This window comes from Aulonocara stuartgranti (genome assembly GCF_965226115.1).
Source record: "Aulonocara stuartgranti genome assembly, chromosome: 17".
NCBI lineage: Eukaryota > Metazoa > Chordata > Actinopteri > Cichliformes > Cichlidae > Aulonocara > Aulonocara stuartgranti.
Genome location: NC_138953.1, coordinates 16,548,327 through 16,574,111, shown reverse-complemented (window position 1 = coordinate 16,574,111; position 25,785 = coordinate 16,548,327). Strand labels below are relative to the sequence as shown.

General features: G+C 39.3%; 1 protein-coding gene across 11 annotated transcripts in view; it reads left to right on the top strand.

Moving 5' to 3' along the window:
* eps15l1a (epidermal growth factor receptor pathway substrate 15-like 1a) overlaps positions 1 to 25,785 on the top strand; it is a 53,555-nt gene that overhangs the window by 3,158 nt on the left and 24,612 nt on the right. For 3 of the 11 annotated variants that reach the window (XR_014272222.1, XM_082510286.1, XM_082510288.1), the window contains exons 2-21: positions 3,354 to 3,395; positions 3,521 to 3,610; positions 4,911 to 4,958; positions 5,194 to 5,289; positions 5,482 to 5,550; positions 6,809 to 6,934; positions 7,442 to 7,501; positions 8,427 to 8,669; positions 9,781 to 9,938; positions 11,146 to 11,302; positions 12,283 to 12,345; positions 12,585 to 12,605; positions 15,398 to 15,483; positions 18,230 to 18,262; positions 20,000 to 20,072; positions 20,897 to 21,058; positions 21,367 to 21,564; positions 22,251 to 22,430; positions 22,965 to 23,070; positions 25,452 to 25,502. Coding sequence is in view for 10 of the 11 variants with exons in the window: in XM_082510286.1 (XP_082366412.1) it covers positions 3,354 to 3,395; positions 3,521 to 3,610; positions 4,911 to 4,958; positions 5,194 to 5,289; positions 5,482 to 5,550; positions 6,809 to 6,934; positions 7,442 to 7,501; positions 8,427 to 8,669; positions 9,781 to 9,938; positions 11,146 to 11,302; positions 12,283 to 12,345; positions 12,585 to 12,605; positions 15,398 to 15,483; positions 18,230 to 18,262; positions 20,000 to 20,072; positions 20,897 to 21,058; positions 21,367 to 21,564; positions 22,251 to 22,430; positions 22,965 to 23,070; positions 25,452 to 25,502 (2,062 nt within the window). In the remaining variant the exon portion in view is untranslated. The remainder of the gene's footprint in view (positions 1 to 3,353; positions 3,396 to 3,520; positions 3,611 to 4,910; positions 4,959 to 5,193; positions 5,290 to 5,481; positions 5,551 to 6,808; positions 6,935 to 7,441; positions 7,502 to 8,426; positions 8,670 to 9,780; positions 9,939 to 11,145; positions 11,303 to 12,282; positions 12,346 to 12,584; positions 12,606 to 15,397; positions 15,484 to 18,229; positions 18,263 to 19,999; positions 20,073 to 20,896; positions 21,059 to 21,366; positions 21,565 to 22,250; positions 22,431 to 22,964; positions 23,071 to 25,451; positions 25,503 to 25,785) is intronic. The other 8 variants (XM_082510289.1, XM_082510292.1, XM_082510290.1 and 5 more) reach the window with 8 other exon arrangements.

Below are 25,785 nucleotides of genomic sequence, written 5' to 3'. Positions count from 1 at the left end.
GTGTGTGGTAGAGCTGGGCGATATGAGATTTTTTCATATCACGATATGTTTTTTTCATTTCAGGCGATAACGATCTATATCACGATATAAGCCAAATAACTATATTTGTAAGATTTAAATGTGCCGTTGCTCACAAGTAAAATGTGAAATAATCAGCAGCTTGTTTTTATTTAAATATTTATTTCCCATAATAAGTTCAACAGGGTAGATGTACTTAAGGAACATGAGACTTTTTCAGATAAATAAAGGCAAATATTGCAAACTACACAAAAGGCAGCCACTAAAGCGTTTAAGTTTCAAAATAGAACAAACGAAACAGACTAAATTGTCAATTCCACTTAGAAACAAAATATTAATTCTAAAAATAAATCTTAGTTTGTTTTACAGAAGAACAGACAAAACTAACTTTTGTCAATATCAAATAAACTGAGAACTAAAAGGAAATTCTCAATCTCTCCTTGTTGTATAGCTGAGCTTTTCAAACAGTTTTAACAGTTACTTTAGTCTGACAAAAGCCGAATGACGAATTAGCGCTTCCAGTCAGAGACTGAGGCTACGTCCACACGTACACGGGTATTTTTGAAAACGGAGATTTTCCGTTTTCGTTTTAAAAAATAATCCCGTCCACACATAAAGGCAGAAATGAAGGAAAACGCTGCTATGAACATGCCAAAGCAGCAGGTGGCGCTAGATTCCTAACCGTGCAGAAATGTTGGCCAATCAGAAGTCTAGAAGCCTCGGTGGGAAAAAGTAAACAAAGCTGGGGCATAGAAGCAGAACCGAGTTGTATGTGTGGACGGACAGTAACTGTGTGTATATGTAAGCATTTAAACACTGCAGAGAGTAGAATTAACAGTAACAGTATTGTAGAAATTCATTTCACCGAAACAATAACGTGGCGCACAGTGTGACGCATGCACCAGTTTATTGTATTTCCACACTTGCTTTCGGCACAATTTACAGTGCACGCTACTCTAATTTTTGTCAGACTTGAAATAGCCGAAATACCTTCACACTACGGAACTTCTTTGGCTCTTCCGTTCGACAATCTCTCCGGCATTGTGTGTTTTTTTTTTACACTGTGCCACTTGGTAGGCAACTTTGTTGAAGCTGAGCTGAGGATTGTCCGGAACAGAAAATAATAGTAAATAGACACTGTTGAGCACGACAATTCACAAGTTTTTGTCTGAAAAAGACAACTGACTTGTCTTTGTGCTCTAGATGTTTTGTCTCCAAGTGGGATCTTCGCTTGTTAGGCTTTAAACTGTCTCAAGGTAGCAGTTTTAAGACAGACAACACACTGCAGCCTCTCCTCATTACCCACCATTGTACAGGTGTACTCAAAGGCTTCTCCTCTTTGGTTTGGAAGCATATTTGGCAATGCATCATCTTCTGCTTTGCGTTTGTGTGGGAGCCCTGTCAAAAACCTGTCTATTATGCTAGCAGTGTCCAAGCATTCTTTTTTTTTCTGCTAATACATGCAGGCAGGGATAGCTCAGTAGGTAGAGTGGCGGCCCCATGATCGGAAGGTCGGGGGTTCGATTCCCCTGAACAGCTACCCTGAGGTACCCCTGAGCAAGGTACCGTCCCCACACACTGCTCCCCGGGCGCCCAATGGCTGCCCACTGCTTCACTAAGTGAATGGGTTAAATGCAGAGAGGGATTTTCCCCACGGGGACCAATAAAGTACACCTTCTTCTTCTTCTTCTTATCTCTGTCCTGTCTGGGCTTTTAACAGAACTGTCATTATTGTATCACACTTCAGTAGCGTCATCATAGGTCATCTTTTTAGTCGTTCTCTTTCTGCCCTATCTGGTGATACATGTAGACCGTCTTGGTTAGAGTAGTGTCAATCAGTCTCTGGACCAATTTTCTCATTTAGGGAATGAAGCAGCATCTGCAGACAGTCAACAAGGCCACTGTACTGCAACTGCAGGTTGCTTATCCCGAATGCTCGGCCCATTCATCAGCAAGGGTGGTGAGCTACTCTAATGCTCGAATCACAGTGTCATCAGGTGGCGTGTTGTTAGGGATAAACGTGCAACAACTAGCCTTGAACATCCTGCATACCCTGCCCTTCTCTGCCTGCCAGGGCGAAGGACACTGTCTCAGCTGAACTCTGGACACATACACAAACACGCACACAGACATATATATACACATGCAGATATACACTCATCCCCCCTCCCCCTCCAAACGCCTTCGACGCTTATTCCCTTCCGATGCTGACGGTGGATCAAGAAGACCAGCACATATGCTGCAGGCCCGGATGCACTGTCTACACTGGCTGTCTCTCACCCTTTACCCACCCCTGTTGCTTGTCATGTGTTCTTTGGTGTATTAAGAGTTTTTTCATGTGCTATGTGCAGAGATGTTTTTTTTTCTGTTCTCAAACTGATCTCCCTGTTGGAGCTCAGTCTGGGGGGAGTTATTTTTTTTCTCCTTATCTTTCCTCATGTTGTGCATTTTCCATTGTTATACCTCTCTGACCTGTCTTCCCCATGTGATGTTTTCATGCAATGTATGTATGGTCGGAGGGTAAGATGGTGCCGCCACTGCGTGCAATTGGTCGGCAGCCTTAACATGAAATTTCCCACTCGTGGGACTAATAAAGGTATCTTATCTTATCTTATCTTATCTTATCTAAAGCCATTCTGTTCTGCCAAATCATCAGAGAAGTTGCATTTAGTTGTTCACAGAGCCCCTTCACTGCATCCCCAGTGTAATTCAGAAATCTCTACTGATTGTAATAACAAAAATTAATCCGATATACACGCATTTTTTTTAAATTGTCCAGATAAAGACTGACTCAGAACCCCCGCAGGTATTTGATTTCTAGCTTTAAACTCGTCGGGCGTTCCACGGGGAGTGCCCGAGGAGGTCAGGTGCTGAAAGCCGACACAATTTACATGTTTTTGAGATGAGACTAGGCTGAAAGCCATGGCAGACTTTCTTATGATATATATGGGTATGTGCCATCCTGGAGGAGCTGGACTACCTTTGCAACCTGAATGACTTGCAGTTGCTGTCTTATACTACCAGTAGTGTTAAGGAGACTAACAAAAAGAAAAACTGACTGGAAAATCACTGAAGAAGGATGAGGAGGTCTTTGGCCAGCACCTGCAAAACCATTCTCCTTTCGGTTGTTGTCTTGTTGCCTCACCAGTGCACCTGCTGTCTCTTTGATTTGTACCAAAGAAAGAAAAATGGATTCAGAATGGTTTATTCTTCCTAACTAGACAGATTGAGTTTAACTGACCGGGTGTTATACTGTGATAAGCAAGTGATTTTTGAATAGTGTAGATGTCATATATGTCTGTTAATCATTTAATAACTTTCTTTCTCTGTCACAGTTGTCCAGTGGGAACCCTGTATATGAGAACTTTTACAGGCAGGTAAGATGATGACACAAAACATAAAACTTTTAAGCTTCAACCTATTTTGTGTAAAAGAATATAAAAGATGGTACAAGAGAGAGATGCCTATGGAATGTAACACTGCACTGATGATTTGTTTTAAGGTGGATCCTGGGAATACAGGGAGAGTAGGACCAACAGAAGCTGCTCTTTTCTTAAAAAAGTCTGGACTCCCTGACCTTACTTTGGGAAAGGTAGGTAGCCAAAGTTACACATCACATAACAGCTGGTTATGGCTCTTAGATTTTTACCAGTCGACACACTCACACAGCTGTGCATCTGTTATCAAAATGATGGTTGAGTTTGTAGATAGGTTTAAGTTCTCGGGTAGAGTAGAAAAGTGCGTTATGAGAACCAGTGTATTTACCATTTGTGGTTGAACCCACAAGAACCTAAAATAAGGGGAAAATGTAACCATTTACTAAGGGCAGCTTCATTTGGCAGTATTTTAATCTAGAAAGTAAAAATATAGTTCTGTGTAGGCTTTGTCATGTGTGTGCACACAAACAGACACAAATCTTCAACAACAGAGGAGGAACAAAGTCACTGACATCTGTCAGTCTGGAAAGAGTTACAAAGCTAATTCTTTGGCAGTCCAGGGAACCAAAATGAGCGCCATTATCCACAAAATGGGAAAACTTGGAACTAGAGATCATAATTGATATAAATTTAGTGATTCCAATTCCATTATCAGTTCGATTCCTGGTCGATTCTCATTTTGTTTTCATCGGCTCCGCTTTGAGAGTCACCATCATCTCTGAGCAGCAAAGACAATATTTGTGCAAATTGATTGCACGTTGTGTGGTCAAATGTTTGCACATGTTAGAGGTTGTGACCATTGCTGGGGTCGTTGCTCACAAAAAGTAATGTGTTACTCTTACTTGTTACTGTTACTGCAGGACAGCTCAGTTTGAAACAGGCTGGACCTACTCTCAGTCTCTATTCTATCAGTGATACACAGTTTTCTCTGTGATAAGAAGGCTTGTCAGAATTGGAAGCAGTTAAAATGCAGAGAAATATTAAGATGAGATTCTGCAACCAGTTGCAGTCCTATATCGTCACATTCTGGGACCATACTATGTCCTGCAAGATGCCACCGCTGACCCCAGTAGAGCGGGGTTTATCAGACACTACCATTAGAATTTGAGAGTGGAGAGGGGGGAATGGCCCGCTGCAGTCCTGACCTCAGGCCCATTGAACAGTTGTGGTATCAGGACGTGCTGTTTGTGCCAGAGTGAACAACACAGCTACACTGGCTGACTTGCAACAGTATTGTTTGACCAAGCAGGCGACCACCATGAAGACTGGGTGAGTGTTGTGGCTGTGTTTGGTTCTTCCACATGCTATTGAGCCTCCTGTTTTTTCTGGGCACAGCTCACATACTCAGCTAAACCACAGTAACGTAAGACTAATGGTTGATAATGTTATTTTTCCATTTCATCTTTTCATTTGTTTATTTAACCTTTAATCATGTACTTGTGCGTTGTGTTTCAGATCTGGGATTTGGCTGATCCTGATGGCAAAGGCTACTTGGACAAACAGGTGAGGTAGAGTTTTAGAGATGATTGTAAATAAACAAAAGCAAACATATACAGATTGATCTACATCACACTGTCCAAAGAAACAGTAATAAAAATGTACTTTTGAGAGCATGGAGGAGAATATGTTTAATTCTCTTAGACATACTGTTGTTCTAATTAATAAAAGCAATTGGTAGAAGTCTTTTTAATACTACATGTGAAGGACACAATGGGAAGCACTTTGTTTTCTTACTCAGGGGTTTTATGTGGCTCTACGACTGGTTGCCTGTGCTCAGAACAGTCTGGAAGTCAGCTTGTCCAGTCTCAGCCTAACAGTCCCTCCTCCGAAGTTTGTGAGTGTATTCCTCATTCGAGCAAAAACTGTCATATTTTGTATACAGAAACTACAGCTTACTAGAATTATAATTCTTTTGCTCATATTCATTTTGTAGATGAACAGACTCTGTCATACTCATTTCAATTCATTATATTATTAAACCTTTTCTTGAAAGTTGGAAAATGATCACTGTAACGTGTGATTGCAGAAGGACACCAGCAGCCCATCTCTAAGCAGCACAGCCTCTGTTCCTGCTGAATCGCACTGGGCTGTCAGGGTGTGTACAAATACACACACACACACACACTGACGCAGACTTTGAGATGTTGAAGTAAAGCAATAATTACAGAATGGCCTTGAGAGATTGAAAAGAAGGCAACTCAATGTCTTTAGTTTTATGAAGATGTTTTGCCTCTCATCCAAGAGGTTTCTTTGTTTGTAAAATCCCAGGTAATAAACCCCTACTGGGGGCTGCCCCCTTTGAAGGTGGTCCCGAGGGTCTTTAACTGACTATTGATCATTTGAGTCCTGACAAAGAGGGTGTGAAAAATAGTGTGGGTTATTCCTGTCACCAGAACCTCACTCCAGCATCGCCTTAATGTGGTCAAAATTTGTTTTCTCAAACTGGCTGATGAAGGTTTGACAGATGTTTTTATCCAGGCTTTGGATTTCTACAAGCACGTGTGTCGACTGTATTCAAAAAGTCATGTTTATAGTGTAATGTCTATACTGATTTTCATAAATAAAATATCTCAATAAATAAAATAAAAAATAACACTGAAACTAATAAAAACTAAACGTTTTAAAAAATTGAAAATAGAACTGAAACAAGAAACTCTGGCAACTAACTAAAATTAAACTGAATTGAAAACAAAGACCTGTATTCTTTGCTCTCATTGGTAGTTACTTCAGTCACATGCCTGAAAATTTAGAAAAGTTTATCTCAGGTCCCGCCCACTTCCTGTTGCTGCGGTCTGTAATTGTTTGACGCTGCTGAATGACATTCACTTTTTACGGTAGGTGGTTGCCACATCGTTGTGGATCCCTTACAGTGTGTACATAGCTTAACTTTCTTTTTGATGTAAACTTCATCCATTATCTTTCATTTATGTGTAGAGTGATTTGTCAGAGTTATAGAATCACACATATACCTGCTTAATTACAGAATGCACAATTTTTTTGCACGAAAACTTAACAACGTTGTAATATTCAGATACTTTGCTTTTACACAAATGAAAAACCTGTTTGTGCTCTTGCTTTGGCAGCACTCAGAGTTTGTGCATCACATGGCATACATTGTGTTAACTTTGCTTATGAGTTATGACTTCTTTTTTAAATTTAGCACAAGCTATGTTTAGCTTATGTATAATTTAAGAAACCCCCTCTGTGCAAAGCCTCAAATTGTAGCAGATGATTGCCATCATATCTCCAAGCTCCAAAAATTGTATTTGGGAAAGCAACGTTTGTCTTTATGGTATGAATAAACACAAGATGTTTAAGCTTTTGAAATAAATAGTGTGTCTTTTGCTTTGTAGCCAGAAGAGAAGAATAAATTTGATGGGATTTTTGAAAGTCTGGTTCCAGTCAACGGCCTGCTGTCAGGAGAGAAAGTCCGCCCAGTCTTAATCAACTCCAAGCTACCTCTGGATGTCCTTGGGAAGGTATTTAGTCCAATTAGGATTTTTGTTTTGGACTTAAGAAGAATCCCAAGGATGCGTAAACATGGCGTTTTGGTTTGTGTTGAAGCTTTAAAATACTGAAGGCAGAATGTAATGGGTTTTCTTTCAGAAACATTCAGTTATATGAATGTAAACGGTAAATGCACTGGGTCTTAAGTAGCACTTTTCTACTTTACCTGTGCACTCAAAGCTTCACACCCACTCATACAAGTACTGTTTTTTTCTAAGTAAGTGCTTTCTATCTAACATTCATGCATCGGAGAGCCACTTGTATTATTTGGCATGCAGACTGGGAGCAGCCAAGAACCAAACCACCAACCTTCTGATTAGTAGTTGACCTGCTCTATCTCCCAAGTGACAGGCACCCGATAATGTCATGAACTGTTAGAAAATAGTATTTTTTCTGAAGAAATTGAATGTATTGTACTTTAGTTACCTTTTCATTTATCATTGGTCATCTCACTAATCGTGTTTATTTCTTACTGTTAGGTTTGGGACCTGAGTGACATAGACAAGGATGGCCATCTAGACAAAGATGAGTTTGCAGTGGTGAGTGATACTCATCTGATTAACATTGATATGCAAAAGTTTGACCGACAATATCTGTTTCTTTGAAACGTTATGTGAATATAACAAATACTTATCTCCGCAATGGTTAAAATTAACGCTCAAACTGTATTACAAATATCTTGAGAAAGAATACAGTACTTTTTAACCTTTTCAGCTGAAAAAGTAGTTTTTAAACTTTTTTGCACATTTATCACATTTAAATATTAGACAATGATAACCCAAGTAAATACAAAATGATAAGAAGAGAAGGGTAAGAGATCACTGCTTCTCTAGTTTCAAGTAATGTGAATGACTGGTTAACAGGAATTCTGGAGATCAAGTTCATGACTGGCAAGAGAGAACTGTTTGTAGGGTTGCTTGAAAGAAAACTCAAACCCCATGTTTGACTGTAGGGATCGTGCACATATGATGAACACAAATAATTTAGTTTTAGGAAAGAAGAGAACAGAATTTTGACTCAAGGTACAAAAAGCTCTCGTGCTGTGTGACTGTCTCTAGCTGGAAATAACTGTGCGTGCCTACAAGCCAGTGTTTCAACAGATGGAAAAAATGGTCATGTCTCAGCTTTAATAACAAGATAAATGAATTATGAGTATAAGTAGAGAAAGAACTGATTGTGTTTTTTCATTATTACCCAATAGACAAAAGATTTAATGTGAATCAGGTGAACAAGAATTGAGTATCGCCACTGATGAAGTCAATCAAGCACCTTGAGGTGACTGTTGCTGTTTGTTGTATAGATAAAATTGAATTAATTCTGAGGTGGCAGCGCAAGTTAGGAGCAATCTAGTGAGGCTTTCATGTTTGGACTTTTGGCAAAATAACAGGTTTGGGACATAACTCATTTCATTCAGGAGTATGTGAACCAGTAAATATGTAGTATTAGCTTGATATTCTCTCCTAGGCCATGCACCTGGTGTACCGGGCCTTGGAAAAAGAGCCTGTTCCTGCACTCCTCCCCTCTGCTCTCATCCCTCCATCTAAGAGGAAGAAGAGTCTCAGCTCTGTGGCCAGCTCTTTACCTGGACTGCCTGCAAGCCCTCCTCCACCTAAAGATTCTCTACGTTCCACACCCTCCCACGGCAGCATGAACTCGCTCAACAGCACTGGCAGCCTGTCACCCAAACACACACTCAAGTCTGGACAGGTAATAAACATTCTAAAAAATTTAAGGGGACACCAAGTCATTCCCATGCTAGCCAAGAGAAATAATCTCTCCAATTACTCCTGGTTTAGTCCCAGGGCCTCATTTCTGTCACTTGTATTTCACTACCCATAGCCTGTGACCATAGGTGAGGAACGTAGTCTGACTGGTAAATCAGCAGCTTCACTTTTCTCTCATTATCACAACAGATCGGCTATGCTAAAATTGTTAATTCATATTTTCCACCATCATTGTGCACCAAGTAGCCTAGAATTACAAAGGATACTATTAAAAAGGATTTGAAAAGGGTCAAATCCTTGATTAGGAAAATGAATTCAAACAGGTAGAAACGTATACATTTGTTTGTTACCTGTTGAAGTTTTGGGGCCAGGATTCAGGTTCTTGGCCTGCTTAGCGTTAGCATGCTGTCTGTGCAGATACTTGCGAAGAGCCAAAGTTGTGTTGCCATAATGATGCAGCTGCTTTTGTTATTGATGGAGTTTATTCTTTACCATCCTGCTCTCGCCCTGAGACATCAAGTCTCAGTTGTTAACTTAAGTTGAACTTGAACAAGTCTTGATGTAAACAGTGAATCGTTTAGCAGAACGAATTTCAAATTAAATCTATTAAAACTCTCGGATAAGTTTGAGATTTGGTGACAGTCTGAGGACAACTTTACTAAAATTCTTGTGAATGCAGGTTGATGTGTTTAAGTAGACCCTTTAAAAAGTAACAGGCAGTTACTGTTTGGTCAAGTATACTGTCATAACAATGCAGGTAAGGCTACATTACTTTTTTCTTTCCTGAGCCATTATTTTATATTCTCATGCACTCAAACTGTGATGATTCCAGTCAAACTCCCTATAGAGACCTAAAGAGTTGGAGCTCTCTAAGTCTCTGTAGGTTCATTTCTCTGATGTGCAATTCTTATGTATGTATGTATGTATGCATGTATGTATTATGTAAAGTGATCTCCTGAAAAGAATGAGAACCATAGTTAATCATACATGCAAAAGTTGCAAGTCTAGGTAAATGATTTGCAGATAGTTTTAACAGGGTTGATTCAGAGTCAAAAATAAAAAAATGACATAGTGTGAGTCTTTGTCTCTTTCAGCATTCGGTGAACTGGGTGGTCCCTGTGTCAGAGCGTGGCCGCTATGACGATATCTTCCTGAAGACGGATGCTGACATGGATGGTTTTGTCAGTGGACAGGAAGTAAAGGAGATCTTCATGCAATCTGGACTTTCTCAGACTCTTCTTGCCCATATATGGTAGGAACTCAACCACAATTCTTCTCAGTTTTCTGCAGACACTAATATTCATCATTTCTATTAATTAGCAGTGCAATAATTGATACGTTTAAAAAAACAAAAACTGAATTTTATATTTAAAACGTCAATTGCAATTGGTGATGCAAAATGTTTGAAAATGTTGGCAGTCCATTATGAGAGATATAAATACAGTACTGTGAAAAATTGTTTTTTGCATATTTGTCTTGGTTGATTTAGATCATCAAATAAAATGTAATAACTAGAGTAAAGAAGAAATGCAGTTTTTAAATAATGACTATATTCATTCAGGTAAACAAGACCTACCGGAATCATACATTTTGGTTTACACACATTGCTGTGTTTTTAAAAAAGCATTTGGGAAAATTCTGACAAATACTTTATAGATGAGCTATTGTCTTCATCTTTAAGGCCTTAGACTGAGGTAATCAGAGATATGGCAAACACCAGGGTAACGAGACACAGATTAAGCAAAGATAGAGGAAACGAAGAGTCAACAGATAAGGGGAACACAGGAGGCAGGAAAGATGAGATTTAGGGAATTAACTATAAACAGTTAGCGATAATAACAAATTACAAATGGTGGAGACATAACAAAAACTGAGAATAAAACAAAGAGGAGAAATATCCTAGGATAGAAAACTCAAAATTACCAAAACAAAGAACAAACTATTCAGAAACACACAATAATCATAAACAGAACTAAAAAAAAAAATCTAATCCAGAGTACTGGGTCATACACGCCAAACCATGATTAAAAAAAAACAAAAAAAACAAAAACGCCAGAAAACTCTCTCATGTGCCTGAATTAAGATTAAAATAATTCTGCCAAGAAGAGCTGCCAAAATTCCTCCACAGCAGATTCCAGGACCAGAAAAAAGAGCTCCGCAGATATTGCCACTTATCACAAATCCTTGATTGAAGTTTTTGCTAACAAGAAGGACACATCCAGTTGTTAGTTTGCTGAGATATTACTGGGTGAAAATTATTATAGTACCATAGCTCTGCCCAAAAAATGTGCCAAACGTGACATTGAAAAATGAACTTGGAGCTGCTTTATTTTGTTTCTATTAGACTTGATATGGTTCATTTCCTTTGTATTTTTATTAGACCGAATCTTTGCAATATAAAAGCTGAGGTTAACTGAATGAACTGAATGTGTCTCTGTCGATTATGTTGTTTCTCGCAGGGCTTTAGCAGATACAAGACAGATAGGCAAGCTGACCAGGGAGCAGTTTGCCCTCTCCATGCATCTTATCCAGCAGAAAGTCAGTAAGGGCATTGATCCTCCACAATCCCTGACTGCTGATATGATTCCACCTTCTGAAAGAAGCACTCCACTACCAGTAAGTAGCATCATCAAAGCTGTTAAAGGTGTGCTAATGTCGACATATTCACATCCCCAGCTTGCATGATATAGTATTGGCTGTCACAGTGAGACCTATGTTGTACCTCACCTGTTTTAATTCACAATAAAACATAAAAACTAGTGCTGTCAGTGCACTATCGTTAAAATGACGTTAACGCCATAACCGCATTAACGCGGCAAATCCCCGTTAGCGAGTTAACGCGGATCGCCCCGTGCGTGGGGCTGCACGACGCTAACACGTTAACAAGATAATGCGTTAGCCCGTTAGCGTTTGTTGCTCCCATGCCAACTTTGTTGAGACATGCTGCTGCCATCAAATTCAAAGTGAGCTAATATTAACATTTTCTTAGTTTAAACATTAGACATGTTTTATGAGTATCTTTGTGAATAAAATGTAAGTTTATGAGTTTCAAGTTTGTTGAGTTTATTATTATATTATATACATTTTACAATGACCTGTAGCCTAAAGCCTAGTTGTTGTTTTTTTAATCAAAATGTGCTTTTGTCATCACTGTTAAGCCATGATTATTTCTTCTCTGGTGGGACATAATGTAATCAAAGTCCCTCTTGTTTAAAAGGTTTTCAAAAGTTTCTGTTTTTACATGGAATAAAGCTACTTTGCTTGCTGTTTTACACCATCATCAGAGAAGTTTGCTGTTTATAAGTATTGCACACGCTGCATCCGCAAAGCCGGCAGCATTGTGGAAGACCCCACGCACCCCTCACACACTCACTCTTCACCCTGCTGCTTTCTTACAAGAGGTACCGGAGCATTTGGGCCCTCACTGCCAGACTGTTTCTTCCCCCAAGCTGTCAGACTCCTGAACACTCAGTGACTGGACTGACACACACACACACACATTTCACTGGTTGAAATGACAATAAAACCTCTTGACTTTTACACCATCATCAGAGACGTGATGCTGTTTTTCACCACCACCTTCTCTGTGGTTTCAGAGTATGTCAGGATACATTACTCCAGTGGGATCTGAGATGGCTGCTCTGTCAGAAATGAGGCGGGTGAGTCAGTTGTTCTTTACTTCCCTATTCTTCTCTTTCTCAGGCTGCAAGGTGTACATATTTCCCGCTACATGTGTTATCTTGGGAGTGGAAAATAACTCAAACGCTGACCCATGTCAAAATAAAATGGAAATGTTGTGAAGGGTTAAATTGGTGAAACCAAAGACATTTACTGCTCACTGTTCTATCCTCTCTTTGCTGCTAACGTTTCTACCTTTCGCCTCTTCCTCCTCTCTTAGGCCATAATGTTCAAGTTGTGGGTAGGTAACATGGGCTTATAACATACTACTTTCTAAATGCTTTCAGCTTTCACTGATTCCTGGAAAGCATTTGCAAGAATTTTTTCTCCATTTCGATACAGTACAGTAAGATTGCCTCACACTGTAAACTGTCTTGATCATGGCAAGATTCAGGATCACTGGATGAAAAATTGGTTCTTTTTTGTTGAGGATGTCTTTTAAGGAAGCTCAAATCTGTTAGTAGCAGTTGTAGTTGTGGTCTTGCAGTAAATAACTCAATTCAGCAATCATCTACTCAGTTGAACGCGCAAAACTAGTTGCAGTATGACAACAAAAACAGATATATGATACAGTTATTTAAACATACAATATACTCACCAAACACTTGGTTAATTACACCTGTTGAACTCTTTGATGACAGACATATGATCAGCCAATCACATGGCAGCAGCTCCGTGCATTTACGCAGTGGCACTTTTTAAGACGTCAAAGTTCAGCTGAGAATCAGAATGGGGAATAAAGGTGATTTAAGTTACCCTGAATGTGGCATTAATTGGCATTGTTTGTGCCAAACTGGCTTGGGTATTTCAGAATCTGCCATTCTACTGATCTAATCTACTTTTCCCACACAACCACTTCTAGGATTTACAAGAAAGAAAAGTAAAGACAAAGAGAAAGTATCTAGTGAGTGTCTGTTCTGTGGCCAGAAATGGCCAACACTGGGGATGTCAGAGGAGAATGGCCAGACTAATAGGAAGGCAACAGTAACTGAGCCTAGCATTCACACAGGGTTACCTAAATTTGACAACACAAGAATGGAACAATGTTACCACGTCTGATGAGTCTCTGTTTCCGCAGCGACATGTGGATGGTAGGGTCAGAATTTGAAATAAACAGCATGACGGTATGGATCCATCCTGCCTTGTGTCAGTGGTTATTACTCACCCCGTCCATTCATTTATGACCACAGTGGATCCGTCTTATGATAGCTGCTACCACCAGAATAACATAACATGTCACAAAGCTCAGATCTTCTAAAACTGGTTTCTTGAACATGACAGGAAGTTAAAGCGAGAACGGGAAATTTGCATCATGACTGTGTAACAGGCAACTGTGTAATACTGCGATGTCAGTATGGACCAAAATCTCTGGAATGTTCCCAAGACCTTGTTAAATCTGTGCCATGAAGAATTAAGGCAGTTCTGAAAGGGAGAGAACTGGAAACAACAAACTTGAAACTCAAACTTGGAACAGAGATGGAAGAGGGAAACGAAGCGCACAAGAATACACAGTCATGTGGGACGATGTGACAGCAGCAGAGGAAGACAGAGGACTAAATACACAGAGGGTAATGAGAAGATGGGAAACACGACTGGAAGTAATCTGACACAACGATGGAGGAAGTAAAAATGAATACACTAAGCACAGGACAAGGGACTATTGAAATAAAAGCAAGAGACACACACTAAGATATGGACTTAACACTGGGACTGGGGATCAAACAGACTTGGGAACACAGTCAACCGGAAAGACCGAAAGTAATCAGAAAACAGACACGGGCGAGTAAACAAACATGAAGACGAGGGAGACTAGACATGAAATGTGGAATGCAAGGGAGGGACAGTACCAAAACAAAAGACTAGAACTACAAATGTAACCTTAGCAGGAAATATCTAACTGGACTAGAAATGCAAATGATTAAACCAGAAACCTAAACAATGCCAGAAAAAGCAGAAGAAACAGAAATGCTGTGTCATAGATCCAGCATCACGACAGGTCCACTCAGAAGGATTTTTAATAGAAGAAATGCCAGTCATATCTTTGCAATGAAGACAGGAAATGTGCAGTCTTTTTTTTATAATACTTCACTGAAAGCTTATTTGGTTGTGAAATGTGTGTGATCAGACAACACACATATCTTCCACTCAGCATGTAAGCATAACAAGGGTAGCATGGTGGCGCATGGTTGCTTCACAGCAAAAAAGTACAGGGTTCTTCCCAAAAGTGCAAAGGCAGTTAGTGCGAGTGTGAGCACGGATGGTCGTCTGTTGTCTGTCTGTGTTAGCTTTGCGACAGACTGGCAAGCTGTCCAGGATGTAACCCGCTTCTCACGGGGTACATCCTGTCTTGATGTTATATTAAATCATGCAGGCACTCTAAAACGTATTTTTTTTTACCAATATTACTCTCCAGAGTCTTTACTAACGATTCTTCATTGTGGTGCTTATCAAAAGCAAGCATAAATGGCAGACAGCGTGGAGAGTAATTATTGGGATGATAATGAATTGAACTGATAGAATTTATTTAAATGCCATAATAACTGTAATAAAAACAAAGATAGCACAATGCTTCCGAGATGCATTTTTTTCATAATAGGTTACACAGACATAAAAGCATTGCAGAATCGTTGTCTTATTTTTATTGCAGGTAACATAACGTTATAGTACCATTAAGTTACTCTGCAATTCCCAAAGCTAGAGAGAAAAATACTGGAAGCTTGTTGTAGACCAATATAGATTTTTTTTAAAGGTGAGGTGAAGATAAAATTGAAAAGTCCTGAATCTTTCCTGTCCTTTGCAGGTTGTCATTGGTGGTGACACCTCCCTCACATGTTGGTGATAGACATAGCCCCACCTCCGTGCTGCTCCTCTTCTTGACCTTCAGTTTTTCTCCTATCCGTTTTTACCTCTTTCTCCTTCCATTGGCCTATTCTGCCATGGCTCATTTGGTGCCATTTCATCATCCTACTTCATCGTGTTTGTTGAGACAACTTGACCGTCTCTTATTTTGTCCTTTTTTGCTGTTTTTTACAGGACAGCTCTAGTTCAGTGGGTTCAGGAGAGTTCACTGGCATCAAGGAGTTGGATGACATCAGCCAGGAGATCGCTCAGCTGCAAAGGTAACAAACAGGGTCATCAACAGTACCAAAATTGCAGTACCAAAAAAGCTCCATCACTAATCCACTGTTAACATTAATATCAAGACTTCTAATTCATTTCAGTTCCATCCATTGGTATAATCATAATAACACATAGAACAGTGTTCTACCTTTTCTGTCACCGTTCTATCCTGTCAAAATAATGTTGGAAGTAACAACAAGACATCTTTTAACTATATTTTTATGCAGCAGCATTCTCATTTCCAAAGTTACTTTTATTGTGGCCAGTTTTAGAATTTGAACCATGTCTATAACCCACAGGCAGAGCTTGCTAAATGGTGGGGTGGGGTGCAAATACGCTTTTAGAGACTGCATCCTTAGTCTCTTTAGACTGTTTTCTATTACATATTTATATACATATTTATGTCAAAGGTCACCTGCGAGAAAAAAACATAATTAAAGCCAAATTTCATACGTGCAGGTATTCATTGTCACTTGTGTAAATAAATCCATTACTCATAAATTCATCATATTGTGCATGTAGTACTCAGCAGCCATGTGCACAAAGAAGCCATCACGCATGTGAGTGTCTGCTTTGCAATTTCTGCAGCACATTCACACTCTTGAAGGTAACTCTTCACTCAAAGCTGAATTATTTTTGCTTAAAGCAATCTTGCTTTTGACAGTTTGGAAGGCAGGACCCAAAGGAAGAGGAGTCCTGGTGTGAATCTTAATTGCCCCTTGGGGAATAAAGTGTCTCTGGTTCTGATTCTGATTGGTCACTTTCAAAGCATTGCCACCACAGCCTTTGTGATAGAGTTGCTCAGTTTACTGCATGACACCAAGTTACACTGAGGCAACAGCATGCACTATATTGCTAAAAGTATTCCTTCACCAATCCAATTCAGGTGTTCCAATCACTTCCATGGGCACAGGTGTTTAAAATCAACCACCTAGGCATACAGATGGTTTCTACGAACATTTGTGAAAGGTTTGCTCTCAGGATCTCAGTGAAGTTCAGGTGATGGGATGCTACCTGTGTCCAGTTGTGAAATTTCTTCGCTAATAAATACTCCACAGTCAACTATTAGTGGTATTATAACAAAGTGGGAGCAGTTGGGAATGCCTGCAACTCACGCTAATTTTTCATGGTTTGTGGTAATCTTTGTGCTAGTTAACACATGGTTTCATTTTAGTTATGTCTGTTGTTGATCAGTCATTCTGGTCTTCTACCCTTGACCTGAAATGACAGGGAAATGCCACACATCAATATCTATTGTTGTTTAAGGATTAGTATTCATAAAGAAACCAGCAAGAACAGTATTAAAGAATTGAGAAAATCTTGGTAGGTACCTAGATGTACTTTAAATGCAGGGAAACAGGGATGAAAACTGTGTGCATGTTTTATGTTACAAATAACATGAATAAACAGGCTACCAAAATTGTGTAGCCCACATGGTGTAATGTTGATTATCAGCTGTTCACGGTTGTGGAAGAAGTTTTCAATCCTAAATCCTATACATGTATACAAGTAGAAATACTACAATATATGTACATTCTGTGAAAATAAACTTTTACTAAAGTAGAAGTACAAATGTTCTACGTTAAAATATCCTTTAAAGTCTAAATAATTGTTGAGTCATTAAAGTGTACACCACACGCTAGTACAAACTGTCTTATATTTGGTTTATTTTATATGTAATTTAATAGAGTTAAAGCTTTAAATGGACGTGAAAGTCACATATTTGCCTTTGTATAGTCTTATTATTATTCTGTGAATAAATCAAAAATCACTATGAGAGAATCGATCTGTGCTACACGTCAGTAAGTACTTGTCTTGATTTGTTGACTTGAATGAATGAAGTTTGCCAGTTTAACTACAGCTGTAATTTCTACTGTGTGCTGTTGGATGAACTGACTTATCAGTGGCTTCTGAAAGCTTTCCCTTTTAGTGATGGTTCAATTACATGTGTTTGCTGCAGACTAATCAACTTTTTGTTTGCAAGTTTATATGTCTTTATTTTGTGCAGCATCCTGATTCTCATTAAGAGTGTTCTTTTTATTTATTTGTTTTTAATGGTCACAAAAGGTATATAATAGTGTACAATAGACTAATGGGACAGGAGTGCAGAGTATTCTGAGCTTGACTTATAGTCCCAGGGTTTTTAAGATTACTTGAGCATTAAAGTAGTCTTCAGTAGACAGATTTCATTACTGCTTTACAGCAAAAGATAACTGTAATAGTAAATAATGCATGCTGCACACACAGGATAATTTGGTTTAAACCAGTAAATAGCACCTGTCCATTACTGAGACTGTGATTTAGTCATATTAAGGCCCCTCGTTCTTAGGGCTCTGCCTTACAAACTGTCAGTTCAGGTTAATTCAAGCGAGCAAGTTATGAGACCATGAATTTGCTGCAGTGCTTGCAAAGTAGACACTGTTACGCACAATGGCTTCGTTGTGCATGTGGCTGCTGAGATCTATGCACATGGGTTGTTGAATTTACTTTAATTTGCTTGTGATTATGTTTCCCCTCATGTGTGACTTTTGACATAAACATAATTACACAGATCTGCTTTTCATTAGTTCACCCACCTGCTTATCCACCCATCCATCTATCCATCCATCCATCCATCCATCCATGCATCCATCTACCTACTTAGCCACCCAGTCAGCCAAACACACAGCTATCCACTCTTCCTTTGATGCATGTATTTTATCAAATTTTTTGTTTGTTCACTACTTATTCACTATGCTGCGTCAGCACTCTTGCCTATACCCAGTGGAATACTCTCAGGTAACAAACTGGCTACTTATTACTAAATATACTAAAATGGACTTGCATTCAAATGACACAGAGTGAGCAGTGTCTATCTTACCTATCTTTTTGTTGTGTAATGTTTAAATACTGCTCAAAAACATATTAAAAACCCCACAGAATATAGCATCAGTGCAATTAAATTTCTGGTTAATTGATCTGGTGAGTTAAGCAGCAGAGGTTGGTTGTTAATCAGTTTCAGCTGCTTTGGTGTTAATGAAATTAATAACAGGTGCACTAGAGGGGCAACAATAAGACAACTGCCAAAACAGGAGTGGTTTTACAGGTAGAGACCACTGAGATTTTTTTTTCTTTATGTTTTCTGAATGTTTTTTCACTAGTTATGCATTTGCCTAGGGACAGGGTCACAACTGATACCATGAGGCAATACCTGGTCGCTATAGAGGTTTCACAGGTAGTCCAACTCCTCCATGATGGCACACCAATATAAGCCCTTCTCAGAAGGTTTGCTATGTTTCCCAGCACAGTTCCAGGAACATGGAGAGGATTCTAGATGGTAGGCAGTTACTCTAGGAAAGCTGGACAGGCTTAAAGAAGGTCCTTAACCCATCAGCAGGACTGGCGTTTGCTCCCTTGTGCAAGGAGGAACAGGATGAGCCCTACAAAATGACTGGTGTGAATATCTCTGACCACACAATCAGAAACGGGCATCAATACAATAGCTGTAGGCCCTATACTGCCCAGCACCACGGAGCCCGAAGAGCATTTTCCACAGAATACCAGAATTGCAGGTCCACCACTGACGTCCGATGTTTTTCATAAATGGGAGCAGGTTTAATTTAGGAGTAGGTCAACAATGGTGATGAGAGGCATGTCCAGTTCAGCTCAATTCAGTTTTATTTATGTGTTGCCAACTCACAACAAAATTTGCGACTGGTTGGGGTTAGGGGAAGAAGGCAGGTCAAAGACACACTGTGTAAGAGAGCCAGACATTAATAATAACTAATAATTAAATGCAGAGAGCTGTTTAAACACATAGTAAGTGAAAAAAAAAAGTGTGAAGAGGAAACACTCCCCCAGCAGCAAAACTCAGTGCCTCATGGGAATCCCCCAGCAGCCTCCTAGAGCTATTGCAACCTAAGGGAAGTATCAAGGTCACATGATCCAGCCCTAACGGTATTCTTTATCTAAAAGGAAAGTTTTAAGCCTAATCTTAAAAGTAGTGAGGATGTCTTCCCTCCAAATCCAAACTGGAAGCTGGTTCCACAGGACAGGGGCCTGAAAGCTGAAGGCTCTGCGTCCCATTCTACATTTAAATACTCTAGAAAGCCTGCAGTCTAAGTGCAAAATCCATCCATGGAGGGACGCATAGACCTCTACAGGCTAGGCAACAGCACCCTGACTACCATTACTCATCAGTAGGAAATCCTTTGACCCATTATCAGACATGGTATAGTGGGTCCGTGGCTCCTCATGGTGCCTGACAATGCCCGGCCTCATGTAACAACACATTGGCCTGACCTGAATCCATTGCCAGACATAGATGTGCTTATTTTGTTTTGGGAAATAAAAATACCTTTTATATGATTCTTCTGTCAAGTTGCACACAAAGTTTTTTTTAAAATTGGCACCAGTGAAATACACTTTTCATTTATTTATTCTTATTCTGTAATTATTTTATATACATATTATAAACCTTTAAAATAAGAAAATCAATGTGCCTGTGTTTGTGTGAATGTTTCTGGTTTTGTCCAGGGAGAAGTACACTCTTGAGCAGGACATCAGGGAAGCAGAGGAGGCTATCAGACATAAGAGTGCCGAGGTGCAGGTGAGGACAGCTTGTTTTTTGTCAGTTGGTAGCAACTGGATGTGGACTCAACATAAAATTGAGACACTCTGTCCTTGATGTACGTGTATAATACTCAGCCACCGTTCATTTCTTTATATTGTAATATGTTTTATTTATTTTTTTAAATTGGCCTTGAGCAGTACTTGTATAGGCTTTCTCAAGGCCTTTTAAAGTTTTTCTTTGAACATTGACTGCATTTTTACTCATTTTCAGTACAGTTCTTGACCATTTTCAGGGGAATATTTATTTTTATTTGTTCAGCCACTTAACACTGAACTATGAGTCATTCAAGGATTAAAAAAAAGCACCTAACTAAAGGAACCAATTTTAAATTGTATCTGTAGGTACTTTGTTACTATCAGTTTGTTACGAAGAGAAATAATTTGTTCCCATGTTATTAGGTGAATCTACAAAATGTCTAAAAACAACACAGTTTAACATGTGTAGAATTGTAATTTTGAACTAACAAGGTGGTTCCCAAAGAGCTGTTAGCCTCAGAATCAGCTTTATTGATCAAGTGTGTGTATATATACAATATATGAGGGTTTGTGGTTTTTTCAACACTGTGACACCAACCTTCATTTATATAGAAGCACATTCTCCCTCTCCTAGCTTTCCCAGAAAGATCTCTATTGCAATCCACTCAGAGAAATTTGAAGCCCAGCAAATATAATGAGGTATCAGGGAATGTGTTCACCCAGCCCAGTTTTGTTGAAGTACAGGGCAGCATATCTGGAATTCAATTCAATTCAATTTTATTTATATAGCGCCAAATCACAACAACAGTTGTTATTGTCTATCAGGAAATGCAGAATGACCTGGACAGAGAGACAACCAGCCTGCAGGAGTTAGAAGCTCAGAAACAAGATGCCCAGGACCGGCTGGAGGAGATGGACCAGCAGAAACACAAATTAGAAGACATGTTGAATGAAGTCCGGATTAAGTGCCAGGAAGAGTCTCAGATGGTAAGAGAGAGAGAGAAGGATGCTGATAATGTAGAAGTTTCCCCTTTGTGGAGTACTGCCTCAGTTATTCTACAACAATCACAGAATCAAAATACCTGAAAATTAATGTATTCAATTTCCAATATGCTGTTTTCAGTGTTTGTTTGTTGAAGTCAAAATTACCTTGAGATAACTAGCATGATGCAAAATAGAAGAAAAGAAGAAATCAAACAGATTAATGTAAAATAATTAGCAACGAGCACAGAGTGGTCTCTTGGCAGGTTTTAACCTCTGACCCAATTCTTTATGCCACCGTTTTCTGCCTTCAGATCTCAAGCCTCCAGACTCAAATCCACTCCCAGGAGTCAGACTTGCTAAACCAGGAAGAAGAGTTGAGCCGGGCCAAGGCTGACCTGGGCCGGCTGCAACAAGAGGAGAATCAGCTGGAGCAAAGCCTGGCCGCAGGCAAGATTCAACTAGAGACCATCATCAAGTCTCTGAAAGCAACCCAGGATGAGATCAACCAGGTAGGGCATAGGTCCTGTTAATGTGTATGTCTAAAGAATGTCAACAGGGGGCACCACCAGAATGTTTAATCCATTTCTTTATCTTGTCAATTAAGTCAGAGGAACCAATTGTGTATGTTTGTCTCAGCTGCTGTGGTGTGGTGTGTCTTCTGTTTCCTGCCAGCCACTGTGCGCGCACACACACACACACACACACACATAGTGCAGTTTCCATTATTGTTTTATAACATCCACAAGTTGATGTTGAATTCAGTTCTTGTATTATATTTGTACAATTTCAGTGGAAACCTTTTTTTTGCTCTAAGCAGTGTTTTTCATAGCTATGCCAAAAAACATTATTTCTGTGCTGTGTGTGTGTGTGTGTGTGTGTGTGTGTGTGTGTGTATATAATAGACAATGCCTTTCATCTTGGCCAAACTGTCTCGTAATGAGGAAAACATATTTAAGACAAAAAAAGCTTTTTGAAACCAGCTTAAAGAAACTGATCAGTGTTTCCTGGAAGCAAACTTTCAGTAATTTCTATTCATTTTAAATTAAATCAACTTATTGCACTTTTACTGTATGATTTAAATGAGAATTTCACACAGAGGAACATGTTATACCAGTGTCACACCAGCCCAGTGTCACTGGAAATGTTCTGGAAATGTTGTTGTTTTTAACGGTTTGCTTGTATGTATACCTTGCAGGCTCGCAGCAAGCTGTCACAGATTCAAGATAGTCAACAGGAAGTGTCTAAAAGCATTGAGCAGTACAACAGCACCTTGAATGGAAACCATGGAGGCAGCATGACCAACTTGGCTGACATGAGTGAAGGCTTCAGTGACCGAGAGAATGGAGGATTTCCAGCCATGGTGAGAGCAGTACAGGTCAGGATCTTTGATAGAGGTGTGCTTTTATTTTCCAGTGTGCTGTGTAACATTTATTAAGGTCATAGGATTTGGTTTTATAGTCCTGGGTAGACCTGGTGCTCGTTTGTTGTGCCCGATCGTTGTTACCTTTTTCATTTGTGAAGTTCCATATTCACAATTGTAGTGTGGATTTCTTTTTAATTCTTTTTAACTCATCTTGTATGCCATCACAAGTATTTAAGCAAACTTCATTCATATGCCTTCTTAAATTTTACATGACCTTCTATTAAATGCATATGCAACCAAGTGTTATATTGTTTTTGACAAGCAAAGATACAGCTTGTGTGACAGAACGCATAAAGCTGTAGTGAATCTGATCCCATGGATGTATATGTTATGATATGTGCTCACATTACTCGTACAAATACAACAAATGAAATAAAACCTATACATATCATGCATACATATCTAAATATTCTGTTTGTCCACAGCAGAAGAGATGATAAAAGCTTCTGTTCTCTCTCTCTCTCTTTGGCTTTCTCATTTCCACAGGAGGACCCATTCAAAGTGAAGCCATCTGTGTTTAACAGTCAACCTCAGGGGCTTCCCACTGACCCCTTCCAGTCTGAAGACCCCTTCAAAACAGACCCATTCAAAGGTTGTCATCCCCCTTAACTTTCACTGCATCACCATCTCTAAGTGTTCCTCTTAATCTTTTAATACAAGTGGCTTATTCCTCTCCTCTGCTATCCTCTCCTCTCTTTACTGCACTGCATGTTGGGAGTATGGGTGAATGAGTGTCTAAAGATGATTGATGAGTGTGTGGATCACGCCAAATCACAACAACAGTCTCCTCAAGGCATTTTAGATTGTAAGGTGGACCCTACAGTAATACCGACATGAGACTACAACACATAGTCTCTTTTAATATAGGCATTTATGTATTGGAGTGACCCATTACAATATTTTTTAAAGTTAAGTACAACAATGGTTTATACACCATGTAAACCGGATAACTTTTGACTCTGGTGATGAAGTTCATCCAGCCCTCATGAAGATCAAAGTGTGGGCATGGGTTTAGGTGAAGAGTGGCAGGCTGGTGACTGTGGTGAGCAACAACTTGCAGGCTAAACAGCAGGCAACAGTTAGTGCTGTCAACGGCAACCCACAAATATCTCAGCATGATACAGTATAGGCAGCACCTGTCTTTCTGAAAACTGATTTGATAAATGATGTTGTTTGAACATCTGTGGAGTCCCGTGGCAGTGGGCTTTACACCACAGCATCTGGTGATGCAAGGCATGTAAGCTGCTGCTCAGCTTTGAAAATAGATTGCATGAAGCTCTCTATGCACAGTTCTTGATCTGATTTGACGAGTACTTGAAGTTTGGGGGTCTGATGCAACTGACTGCAGAAAGTTGGCGACCTCTGTCTACTATGTGCCTCATCATCCGCTCACCCCGAGTTGCTGACATCCCAATAATAAAACTGACAGTTGACTGTGGAAGTGATAATGATCAATAATCAGTGGCAATGCTGTCAGAGTTGCCATAGAGACCGTGAGCTCAGGTTGAGCGAAAAAAGACTTTATTCTAGTTTCCAGTTTTCCAGCAGTGTTTGTTACTGTAATTGCCATAAAACACGTTACTGGGAAAAAGCTGAGTTTTTAATCAAAGCACCTCTTTGACTGAACATGAATAAAAGCAAACTTTATAGTTGCTCCTTTCATCCACAGTCATGACACAGTCAAGTTACAGAAGTTAAAACAAGAGCACTCAGTTTGTGCAACTCCCCCCAAAGGCCAAGGGCTGTACAAAAACGTAGATGTTTTTATGTTTTTATTACAACATTCTGACGTCAGCCTGTTTGTGTTACAATATGACGATGTCAGCCTTTCATGGCATTACTATGACATCGTAGGGCATTGTATTGAGAAAACAAATAAAACCATCTTTTATGGATATTCTTCCAATTTCACATTGATATACTAGGCCTTGGGGGACATGAGTATCTAGGTTGCCCAAGCATTTGACCTTGACCTTCATAATGATGCCAAAAGAAGGATGTTAGCCAAACTAATGTCCTTTATGTACAGCACCACTCACCCCCTGCACTGTGGAGCAGCTCCTAAAGCAGTAGACTGTTATGGTGTAGGTCTGAGGGCCGTTGTAGGTCCTTCATCCAAACAGCAGATGGACTATACAGTACCCACACAGGATAAATAGTGTTTAAAAATACATGTATTTTGTTTATCCCACTGCATTTTATGTAGATATAAAAATGAAAAATCCTGCTGTATAGTAACCAGGGGTGGTATAGCAACCTGCCCATCACCTGCCCATAGTATCGTATTTTGGGTTTTTAAATTTTTTTAATATAACTCTGATTCACCTTTTCTTCCTGTTCCCTGTGCTGCTGTAACAAGTGAATTTCCCCAGTGCAGAATGTAATAAGGTGGATGTCTATAAATGAATGAATACACATCAAATCTACGTCAACCAGAAGATATAATAATCAGAGGTTTTTGGCTCCTCTTAATGTAAGGAAGCCTCCCAAGAGTACAGAGTAAAAACTACTTTATTTTATACCTTAGTTTAAGTTGTGTGTATGACTTATTTTATTTGGCATTGCTATATTTGTTTATTTTTGCATTTAATGAAATGTTTTCTTCAAAAAACCTGATTCTAATACAAATACAATGAGAGGGTTTTTAATTCTTTTGCTGGATCTTGTATGCAGTCAAATGATTAAAAACACAGAAGTTTCAGAATCCAGCAAGCAGTTCATTTTAAAAGAACTGGTTTTTTTTAATCCTTTGAATATTTATGGTCATTAAGATCCAGCCCTGGTAAGTGGTCTCATCCCTTCTACGCGCTCTTCTCCTCTCTCCTCTTCTCTACTCCTCAATCTGCGTTTACTGCTTTATGTGTATTAAGTTGTCTTCCTCCTAGTAGCTTATATTTTCCAGCTTGAGTTAATTTATGACTGTCTTTTGTCTTCTTCCTGCCTTTCCCTCTTTGCTTGATTCCTCTCCTGTAGGCGACCCTTTTCAGAATGATCCTTTTGCAAAGCAGCCTCCAGTACCCACAGGTATTTACTTCAGGGAAGAAAGGTTAATAATTTTTCTTTTTTGAGAGGTAATTTAATCTTGGGGCAGAAAATAAACTGCAATATTTCATCACTTAAAATGTTGCACTAAAACTGTTGTGCACACTACATTGAACAGGTTTAGCATTTACTAGAATGCATGCATGTTTTTTCCTTAAATGAATTACAATAATTCGCATGGAATGTACCTTACAAATCTATCATGTAGCATATTTTTTGGGGGGGTTGTTTTTACAACCACAAGTGTGTATTTTTTACTGAAATA